At 31.6% G+C, this 12,284-nt stretch overlaps 1 protein-coding gene across 1 annotated transcript in view; it reads right to left on the bottom strand.

Annotated features, from left to right (window-relative positions):
- LOC143410633 (A-kinase anchor protein 9-like) overlaps positions 1-12,284 on the bottom strand; it is an 88,242-nt gene that overhangs the window by 63,388 nt on the left and 12,570 nt on the right. The window contains 4 exon segments of the mRNA XM_077110644.1: positions 25-198; positions 566-619; positions 4,055-4,099; positions 4,622-4,867. Of these exon segments, the coding sequence (XP_076966759.1) occupies positions 25-198; positions 566-619; positions 4,055-4,099; positions 4,622-4,867 (519 nt within the window).

The raw sequence follows: 12,284 nt of genomic DNA on the forward strand, positions 1-12,284 counted from the left end.
AAAGGCCACAGAAGGTAAATGTACCTGATGCAATCCGTCAGTCACATAGGTGGCCCTCATTTCTTCCAGTTCTCTGTTCAGTTCTTCGGGCTCATGTTCAGGTTTTCCAACTAATTCGTTTTCTATCAACTCTAGGCAAGTCTCACTATAGTGTGTGCCTTGTTCAGAATAAGAATCAACGACACCAAATTCTTCTTCCTAAATTAATCCAATATTTTTAATAATTCAGTACTAGCAACATTCCTGAGAGAGGAATTCGAATATTGAATTCCATAGCAAAATCCACTTTAAAACATCACTCTTCACTTTGAAGTTCACTTCTATGGTAATCTGGTTTGCTATTAATGTGATATTACCCCTAAACAGCATATCTGCAAATTTTGTTCCAATTCCATGTTATAATAAAAATGAGGTAACTTTGTTTTGTTAAGCAGTAAAGAAGATCTAGTAACTTTTAGAAATCACATACAGAAAGAATTACATACAGGAGAAAGCTTGGTTAGTAAGTCAAATGGTTTTAAATAATAAAAAATATTAGTATCATGAGTAGTTTTATATACTGTACCATTAATAAATTGGTAGGCTTTCCTGTTTTCACCACATTACAGCAATCATTTACCTGTATAAAAACAATTTCCTGATATATTATGATAGACCAAATTTTATTTACCTAACAATAATATTTCTACTAACTGTGTATCTTTTACATCTAGGGAAAATTCCTTAAGAGCAAAACAAATATGGTAATTATATTTAACTGAAGTATCTAAGAGGCATATCAAATGCCAATCATTCCTCAAACATCTAAGTTCTTACAATGCAAAAGACACTTTCATTTAAGTTAACTGAAGTTCTAAGTGCAGTTCCTATTTAGTCTTCAGAAAGAAAACTAAAAGCTTCAAGTTACTAGATCTTCTTTTACAAAATGCTTCCTTAAAATTAGCTAAATATATTTTTAAAATTAAGCCTTATTTATTTTCAAATAAAACCATTTACTGGTATAAATTTTATTAAAGGCTAGTAAGCAAGCCAAGGGAAATAAAGAGGTAAAGAACACTCCCCTAAAACTTTCCTCTGGGGATAGTACTATTGCTAGTCATGCAAATCCAGACAGATGTGGGGGCTTTTTTTAACATATCACCACTTGTCTGTAGAACAGATATTTTGTAGTAAGAGAAAGGAGGATGATAGAATATGTATATAGGGTTTAAGGAGTGGGAAATTAATTTCTTATCAATTAATCATTTAATTGCCTTTTTACCACTAAGAATACAAAAACCAACTTCATTCCTGCCCACATTCCTGCCCATATCTTAAGCCTTCACAATTCTATGTTAATAGAACCCAGGAGAATGAAATTGTTAACATTGAAATATGTGGGACAGACTAGTCAGAATGTCTAGAGTTAGGATTAAGTCTGTATGAGCCATGACACATTTAAAAGTAAAAATCCTAGGACTGAAGATGTAGCCCAGTTGTAGAGCATCTGTCTAGCATGAGCAAGGCCCAATACCCACAACTGCCAAATAAAAGGGGGAGAGGGTCCTAACTAAGAGACTTTTAAAAAATCAGTTTGATTCCTCTACTTTTATTCTAAGAATAATCTCTGAGAAATAAAGCTAAAGGGAAGGCAAAAAAACAAGTTTTGTTAACACATTATTGTAATTGGTGAAAAACCACAAGAATGTAGAATACTACTTCTAGATATAAAGTCACTTGTGATAATTTTCAAATTATAATACTTCTAAATTTCAATTAGTTTTTCATGACTCAGAAATGACACTTTCTAATTTTAGTGCACACTAAAATTTCTATTTTGAAGTAACAGTGTAATAAAATGAATATTTGTAAATATCATCAAAGATCATGTCAAATACCATGTTATCAGTATTACATAAATTATTTAACCAGTAAAATAGTTATATCTAATACCTCTATAGCAAATATTCAGTTAGTTCTCCTCTAATTCAGTTTAAACATATTTATAATGCCCAACAATGAGTTGGTTAGGATCTATCTCCAAGTACTCTCTGGCCATCATGTTGCCCATTGTAGAGTTGTCTTGAAGTGCCTGGACTGTTATGATCTGCTCTGAGTTCGCTGTTTAGCCCTGAGTGCTAGTCACAATGCAGCAGGTTGAAGACAGCCTACTGGAGGATTGTCACAACCTTCATAACTAAGATTCTCAACTTCTTATCTAAGATTTTTTTCATAAGTTTGCAGAAGAGTTCTCAAACTTCACCTCACTCTCCTCCATTTCAATCTTCTCATCCTCATCTTTAGTTAGTTGCAGGCCTTCCCACCAAATTCCCCAAGCTACAGCGTATAATACTCATCAATATACAAACTGAAAGCCCTGTTTCTCCACTCCACAAAAGCAGAGTTGCTATCTGATCTTTGCTCTCATCAGTGATGAGACCTGAGTCTCCTTCAGGCATCAGACATTTTTGACAGAAAAGTGATCTCACCTCCAGACTGGGAGGTATGATAGTCAAGCAGCTCAGAAAGGCATCAGTAGTTATTGGGAGTCCTCAGAGCTTCTAGGTTTTAGAGAGTTTAAGAGAATGCCTCTGAAATTTTTTTCCCTGTAGTTTTCTTTATTTTGTGCCAGCTCAGAAAAAAGCTCAAGGCAAATTTTAACAATGTCTTTGTGAATGACTCAAGATTTTTCTCTGCTGGAGCATTTTCTAGGGAGATGTTCAGAGGCAGGTCCTCAGAGAACCACACCATGGAAAAAGTTGAGATAATTCTGGTTTGCAAGTACAAGGCTAGCCTGAGCAACTTAGCAAGTAAGTTTCAAATAAAAACAGCTGGGAATGTAGCTCAGTGGTAGAGCGCCCCTGGGTTCAATCCCCAGTAACAAACACACACCCACACTCAAACAACAAAAATAAAAACTAATATGTTAATTTAAGAACATAGTTTTTTGAGCTGGGATTGTGGCTCAGCGGTAGAGTGCTTGCCTAGCATGGGCAGGACCTGGGTTTGATTCTCAGCACCACATTAAAAAATAATAATAAAATAAAGGCATCGTGTTGTGTCCATTTACAAAAAAGATTCATATTCATTCTCATTCTCTCTCTCTCTCTCTCTCTCTCTTAAAAAAAAGACATAGTTTTTCTATTAGAAGCCTACAATAAATTCAGACTTATGAAATATACTAAGTTGCTTAAACATTCAGAGTAAAGAATAATTTTCCATGTACTCTAAACTTGGGAGCAAAGAAATGACAATCATATCTAAAAAGAATAAGATAACAAAGTGATACTTATTGCAAACATATAAAGAAGGCAGGTATTTCTTAAGAGACCAATGCCTATTGTATAGTTTATCACCTAAAATAAAAATCATCATTGTCAGGCATGGTGATGCACACCGTTCATCCCATCTTCTCAGGAAGCTGAGACAGGAGGATCACAAGTTCAAAGATAGCCTGGGCAACTTAGTGAGAATCTATCTTAAAATAAAACTGAAAAAAGGCTGGGAATGTAGCTTGGTGACAAAGTGCTTTCCTAGCATGTACAAGGCCCTGAGTTCAATGCCCATGCACTCGCACAACACTACAGCAACATTAATTCCAATAAATATTTATATATATAAATGTGTATATATGTGTGTATATATATATATATACACACACACACACACATACATATATATACACACACTAGTATTCAAACATTTGTAAAAAGCATTACTATAAAAATCATACTAATTATAAAATTTTTACTGTGTTAAACGGCTATCTTAAAATGGTCATGGATCGTAGAAATGCAGACTCACTTTCCTAAAAACCAAAATAGGGCTGCTATATAATTAAGGATTAAGCAATTCAAACAGTTAAGACTTTAGCTAACCACTGGAAAAAGATACAGCAGTAAAATATAATTTTCAGTTTTTCAATCCATTTATATTATATTATGTTACCTTAAATTATATTAAATATATACAGAAGCATATAAATTTATAAGAAATAAAGTACAAAAAATCAATAATTTCAAAAAAAATATCAATTTTATCTATGACATTTTTAATTGGGATATGTTAGTCTTACCTCCGAAGTGTAATCTTCTGCTGTGGTTGAAATCTCACTTTCCGGCTACAACAAAAGTAAAACATGATTACAATTATGACATTTTTCCCCTGCTAAATATCATACTTTACAAAAAAAAAAATCCTGCTTTACTAAGACGTTGCTGTTAGTAACAATGATAGAAAATTCAAAAAAATACTATTAAAAAACTAGTAAAAATTATCCAAATCTTTAAAAATTTCATTTTATTATGAATTATAATGACTTATAATAATGCATATAAAGTTTATAACAAGGCATTGTTATAAATACAAAAGTTACCAAGAACTTTTACATATATAGTAGATGTCATCTGTAAGCCAAAAGCATCAAAGACACCATTCCTCTAATTCATGTAACTCTTTTAAATAAAAGTAAATCCTTAACATGCCATCAGAAAAGTTCAAGTTCTTTAAAAGAATCATCAGTTCTTGAAGCTAAAAAGTCAATGACTTTGTCAAGCTTCCCTCAGGTGGATGTTAATGACTTTTCACTGCCACTACTTTCTAGTTAGAGGTAGAATGTTTTAAAATCTGGATGAATACTTACATCAATAGAAAAGACCTCCTCATGCTTAAGCATTTCTTCATTGTTTAGAGTTCTCATTATTGTGGATTCAGGCATCACGGCTGATCCAACACCCTGAGAACTATTTGTGAACATCTCCTCACTCTTTGATTGATCAATATTCAAGCCATGAACATCATTTTTACTGCTTGAGGTTTTCTTCTTTTTTGGCTTCTTATGAGGGTTTTGTCCATCCAATCGAGCTCTTCTTTGTCGAAACTGGGCAAGCTACAGGAAAAAAAGTATCATTAATATCAATGATAATTTTTCTTTGGGATCACTTTATTTAAAAGATCAAACTATCACCAAATTAAAACGATGATAATAATATAGATGACTTCACAGTTTCAGAATAACTATTGAATTGAATATTCGGGTTGTAAAGGTTGTAAAACTAGGTACTTGTGAATGAACTTATTAAATATTGAGGGGTAAGAAATGAACATGTCAAGTCTAAAGAAGAGGAAATTAGCTGAGTTAGGGGAAAAACTATTCTATAACTAGAATAGGGGAATAGAGGGACTCTCATTCACAGTATAATCTCTGGATTTAAGATTATATGAAAATACACACAAAAACAAGGAGCTCCAAACACACTTGTTCTGGTCTACTACTTTATACAAAAGATATTGTCTATAATTATCTTTTATACAAAAAAGATAATTAGCCTATTAGCTATACAAATGCTCAATGCAACCATATTTATAGTGGGAAAAACCTTACAAGTAACTTAAAATTTTAAACAGCAGTGTTTTCTACCCTTTATCATTTGTCTCTCATCATCAGAATTTGTACCAAATCCTAGTCATCGACACATTATCATTTACTTAACATATTTTAAACAGTGTATTTTCTTTAAATTTATTTTAAAAGGAGATGTAATCTCTGGCATAAATTGAAAGTTAATATCACTTGTTATTTCTTTTAGGAGATAAATTGAAAATAAAAGAAATGATAAATCTATTATTGAAATTTTAGTAAGAGGTTGCTGAAGGCTATGAAAAAAATGGACAAAATAAAAGACTGTTAAAGAGAGACAAGCATCAAACAGATTTTCATTATCATAAGCAGAAAGAAAACTAAAAAAGGTAAAAACTTTCTTACTATGCTATCCAAAGTTTTTTAAGACCTAAAATATTTTCTTACCACCTAAAATCAGAAGTACACATTATATACCAGGTAACACTAGAACTAATTATGGTGAACTTATATTAAAAATGCCAATGCAAGCAATTGCTATTAAAGACTTTGTGATATAATAGCAGGTATAAAGTAGTATTGTAGCATATCTATTTCTTTTGATGAAAGGAAAATTACACTTCATTTTTTAAAAGATAAGGCAAGTCTCAGGCTCATAGCTTTCAATGATTATATCCAGTATGAATTTAAACATCATTATATTCATAGGCATAGGTAAATTCTGGAAAACTATAACCTTAACAACTTTTGTTTACATTTGGAGTTCAGATTACAGGTATTTTTCCTATTGCTCACTTACATTTTATTTATTTATTCTTAAGAATTTTTTTTGATGGACACAATACCTTTATTTTATTTATTTTTATGTGGTACTGAGGATCAAACCCACAGCCTTGTATGTGCTAGGCAAAGGATATATTGCTGAGCTATTACTGTATTTTTTTAAATACAGTAAGTATTCTGATTTTTATATAAAGCAACTACTGACAAAGACTTAAATTTAATTTGAGCTCCTGAACACTCTTAAGAGGAGAAAAAAGAACACCTCATGTAAGTTCCTTTCTGCCTTAAAAGAGGATATATATGCCTAGAATTACCATAACTCTTAACCAGACCAATTACAAAGACAGCAAAGAAATTTCTTATTATTTAAAGTATTAAAGCAATCTTGCTAATGTTACTATCAAAATATGTGGCAAATACATTATTTATAAATAACATTTTATACTTAAATTATCTGCTGTAGATGAAGAAAAGCATATAAACAAGTTCTATTCCCTTAATAAAGATATTTAATTCACAAGTCAGAAATAGCTCATGATTATACTTACAGAGAATAAAAATATATGACATTTAACATTTTTCCCAGTTATTTAGTAACTACCCAGTGTGTTGAGGAACAGGTGCAAGACCAGTTGCCTCTATTTTCACATTATTAAGCTGCTGAAATGTACTTGAACTACTTGGAGCATAGCAGATCATTCTTAAAAATAAACTAACTAGAATATTGGCAAATACTTTATCTATAAATAGAATCAGAAATCCAGGAGCATTATTTAAAAACATCCCTTTGAGAGAATGCAATGCCAAAAAATAAATACTAATAATAACATTTATAATATTTATACTCAATTTCAGAAACTTCTTGAAATATCACGTTTCTGCATCAGAATATATTTAGTCAGCAAAATTTATCAAGGCAAAGATGAAGATTTTGCTTAAAATTCCAAGTGTTATATCTAATATTTATTCAAATATCAAATATATAACAAAGGAAAAAATTATTAACTTTGCATTATAGAAAGAATGACTTAGATCTGGGGATGTGGCTCAGTGATAGAGTGCTTGCCTAGCAAGCACAGAGGGCCCAGGTTCAACCATCAGTACAAAATGAAAGATAGATAAATAAAGAATGGAAAGTTTGATTTAAACAACAACAACAACAACAAAATAACAAAAAAAAAACCCTCCAAAATACTAATATCTGTTACTAAATGCAAAAAGAAGCACACAGATATGGAATAAAAAGTAGAAATAGTTCCATTATAGTATTTAGAATGAATCACTTCTACAAACATAATTAAAGATACTGTTCTAGGCCTATACTACTCATTATATGAGTCATATTATTTTTTCAGAAAAACTAACCAGAAGGTAAACCCCATGAGGGCAAGGATTTTTTTTCCTCCCTACTTCTATATATAAAAAGCCTAGAGCAATATTAAATAAATATATGTTGAATTTTTTATCTATTTTTTTAAAAAGATGTTAGAGTCTGTAAACAAGTCTGGATGGGTGCCTGGCATTTTGCCAGAGGGAGTGGTTTGTGAAATAATGCCAGTGAGCCATTAAATGTGGAGATTCCTGATTGGTTGACTGCTGTATCTAGTTTATGTTAATTAGATAAGCTGTGTGGAATGTATAAATACTGCTCCTGTCCTACAATAAACGGCTCCCATTCCTGCTGTATCAACGTACACAAGTTGTTCGTCATCCCCCGGCTAGTTTGCTGCAGCCGGACTGCGGCAAAAAGAGAGAGAGAGAGAGAGAGAGAGAGAGAGAGAGAGAATTTTAATATTTATTTTTTAGTTATCAGCAGACACAACATCTTTGTTTGTATGTGGTGTTGAGGATTGAACCCGGGCCGCATACATGCCAGGTGAGCGCGCTACCACTTGAGCCACATCCCCAGCCCCTATGTTGAATTTTTTAAAAGGATAATTTATCTTTTATTGAAAAGTCACCACACTAAGCAAGATCATATAAAAGGCATACCTAATTCTACTTTATTAAAATGTTCCATGGTTTCAAAATTAAAATGAACAATTTTCAAATTACTTGAATCACTCTTAAGAGGTGAAAGATAAAAGAATGAGACTAAGTGAATTTCTTTGTTCCTTAAAAAGAGGAAATATATGATTGGAATTACTGTAACTATTAAATAGACCAACTACAAAAGTGGCTAATAAATGAATAAGAACATAAAAAAATCCTTCTCACTATAACCTCCCTCCTCCACCAAGAAAACCAAAACATAACAAAAAGTTTCTCATAAAAAATAATATCCATAATAGCTTTCTGGTAAGACTACTGTTTTATAAAAATGTGAGAGGAATAAGATTGTATCATGTATTCAATTATTTATAACTATTTAGTTTTATTTTAAATTTGAAAAATGGCAAGCTAGCAGATAAGCAAAAAAATCTGAATCAATTAGATAACCATCTGATACTGAAATGATGCACTTTAAATTACTGAGAAAACATTTATTCTAAAACATGCTGAAAATTCAGACTACAGCCATCTGTGTTTGTCATTTGGAAGCCAATTATAAAAGTGTTAACATATGTAGTCACAGAAATAGTTGCAAGATTTACTGGAAAGATATTATGTTCACATATTTGTCTTTCAAAAGTAGACCAGATCACAAGTAAATGTCTTATCTTGACCAGAACATGAATAAACAACTGAATATAAATATATTGAGTTCCTTAAACTCAATATTTATAATTTTATAAATGATCATTCTCAATAAAACAATACATTTTCAAAATGTTATATATAAAAACATGCCAAGTTTTTATAATGTTCCTTCAAAAATAAATGACTAATTGAAGTCTGTTTAGGTTTTTGTGTGTACATTGACTATTTACTACATGCCAGGCACTGTGCTAGACATAAATGAAACACATGGCCCCAAAGGTAGAACTTCAGAGTATAAAGCCAAACTCTATTATTAAATGGAGTGAGAAATAAAGGTTAGAGCACAATTTCTTAAGCCTGGAAATCGTTCATATATACATATATGGACAGCGAGAAGAGAGAGAAGAGGTGTATTGTGTTATAGGAAACTGTACTGTCCTGATTTTCTTTAAAAAGGACTTCTGAAAGAGATGTGTTGTAGTTTTATGCCTGGAAAGCATAAAAATTGGATTTATGTCAGGTTGTAAGTATATAGTTCAGTTATTTAACAAATACTTATTGACTGCCTATCATGAGCTATGACAGGGCATGTAGTGATAAATAACACATATGAACTCTCATGAATTATAATCCAGTAAGAAAGATAATATTAAACAAATAAAGAAATACGTACATCCAAGTTATAAAAAGTGCTTTGAAGAGAAAGTATATGCATTAAAGACAGCATACAATGGAAATTCAACTTGTGGGACTGTAGGGAGAGGTCAGAAAATATCTTACTGAGACAAAAATGTAGAAGCTGATATATAAAAATCAATTTGTTAGGGGCTGGGGTTGTGGTTCAGCGGTAGAGCGCTCACCTAGCACATGCGAGGCCCTCAGCACCACATAAAAGTAAATAAACAAAATAAATGTATTATGTAGAAATAAAAAATATTTTAAAAAATCAATGTTACCTGATCAATATTATAATCAGTGGCAAAACAAAACAGAACTAGAGTATCTGACTCCAAATCCAACCTTTCATTATACTAATTTGCTTTCTATGTATTCTTAGGTCCTTTTTCATTGTATTTCACAATCCTAGAACATTAATTTTAAAGCATGAACAAATGAAATTGCCAAACTGACAAGTGTTTTTTGATGACAGGAAAAACAAACGTGAGAATGCACATACCTCAAAGAGAATGTTACAAAAATATGTAATCTGGTAATCTCTATAGTATTTAAAAATAACTATAAAAAGTGATTTTTATGTAGAAAATGGAAGAAATCCCAAATAATTCTAATTATGGTGACTTTGTTCTTTGCAGGGATGTCATTAAGCCTTTTTAATATTTCTTTATGGATGATAAACAAGAAGCTATATAAACTATCACAGAAAAACTTTGGTGGCCTAACCATGGAAACAAAAAGATTATAACGACTAACCTAAAAACCAGCTGAAGAAGGGGAAATGAGAGCAAAGATAAAAGCAACATTTTAGGATGCTCTGAATCATATTTTCCAAAATAACAAAAAGGTACAAACCAGGCCTAGTAGAATGCCTGTAGTCCCAGCTATTTGAGAGGATGAGGCAGAAGGACCTCCTGAATGTAGGAGTTTGGGGTCAGCCTCAGAATCAGCAAGACACACCCCCCGTTCAAAAAAAAAAAAAAAAACCTGTAAGAAAAAAATAGTGCTAAATAAAACTAAGGAAATCAAGAATGGAAAATCCATAAGACTTTAAATCATTGAGCAACCAAACCTATTTATTACCTATAATCTCATTCAATTCGATCACCTTCATGTTTAAAAAGAAAACAGATTCTGTAGCTTAAGGAATCATCTTAATTTTGTGTACTTCATGGCCTGGGTATACAGACAACCCAAATATTTCTTGAATTTCAAAACAATATGGACTACATATAATATAGTGCTGAGCTGTCATATAGTACTAGCTATGTGACAGTGGACAAGCCACTTAACATCAGGAGAATTCAGTTTCTTCAACTGTATAATGAAGAGATACATTAGAAGGATCATTTAAAATTTCCTCCAGGTCTTGGGGTTTTTTGAGAAAATTTTTCAATTATTTCCTTTCCTTTCTCCTTTCTTTACCTGCAATTCTAAGGAAACCAGCATTTTACTTATGAAAATTTGTAAACTGTTGCTTGAAAATACAAGCCAACAAAAAGTATATAGCTATTACTAAATAATCCCAACTGAAAAATGGTATAGGATACAGAAAAAGTGGAATGATTCAGTGTTGAGAACGAATCACATCTAACTACATAAAATTACCAAAACATTATTTTATTCTCATGTTATTAAGTATCATTCAGAACAAATTACTAGAAAGTTCCATAAAGGAGGGGATTTTTAATAAAAATCAATCATTATACACTCCAAGTCTAGAACAGTGACTGCATATTAGCTCTGAGTAATTGCTGAATTTTTTAAAAAACTGATTTTTTGTGAAAGAGGCACCTCTAGGCATTAATAATAGGCATTATTTCTCAGAACTTCAGAATTCCTACATAGTTTCTTTAACCAAAAACAAACAAACAAACAACAACAACAACAAAAAAAAAAAACCTAAGATGATGCATTCAGGTCCATGGCTACACATGGCTATAATTACTTAATGCAATGTAATGTTATGCAGCTATCAAAAAATATTTTCAAAAAATTCTAATGTGGGAAAATGTTCTCAGTATAAATCTGGGTAAAATAAGAGCACAAAACTGCATAAAATGAATCAAGTGGAGTTTTTAAATATATTTGTGCATATAAACAAACTATTAAAAATTAAAACAAATTATTAAAAATAATTACTTGTAGATTATGAGACTACAGGTAATTTTTTCTTCTTTGAAAGATCTTTACTGCCTTCTACCCCTACATATCTTTAAAGAATATTCACTGATAATATTATCATGGCTCCAAGTGTTACTATAACTATTTTTTATGGTGCCTATGTTTTCCATTTACATCTTCTTATTTTATACATATAGATGCATGTAAGTGTATGTGCATACACAGAGAGATCTCTGTATCTAATATGCACATATAAACATATACAACAAAAAATTTAGGTCATTAAACAATCTTTTTAGTTTCTTCCATGAATCAATACAATGATATTAGCACTAGAATACCAAGACAGAGTGAGGGACAAAGTGATAAATGCTAAAGCAGTGGCTACAGTTTCATATTGGAGTCTCATTTCATTTTACTATCACATTGGTTCCTATGTTTATGATGAAAACCAAGAGTGTTTTCTTTTTAGCCTGAAGTCAACTGAATCCAGTACTCCTGGCTCTAGGGCAATCCAAATCAATGTGAGAGTTTCATTTCAGATGCTTGATAGAAAATGTCTAGCAAGAATATCATTTACAATTGCTGCTTGGGATAGTATACTCAGTCTTTGTATGCTTATGTCTCAGGCTGTCTTCTCCCGCCACTGTCATTCCACCACCATTCCACCACCATTCCACCTTCAATAATAACTATTTTCTTAAAGAATAATAAAACTATATAC

This window comes from Callospermophilus lateralis, chromosome 11 (genome assembly GCF_048772815.1).
Source record: "Callospermophilus lateralis isolate mCalLat2 chromosome 11, mCalLat2.hap1, whole genome shotgun sequence".
NCBI lineage: Eukaryota > Metazoa > Chordata > Mammalia > Rodentia > Sciuridae > Callospermophilus > Callospermophilus lateralis.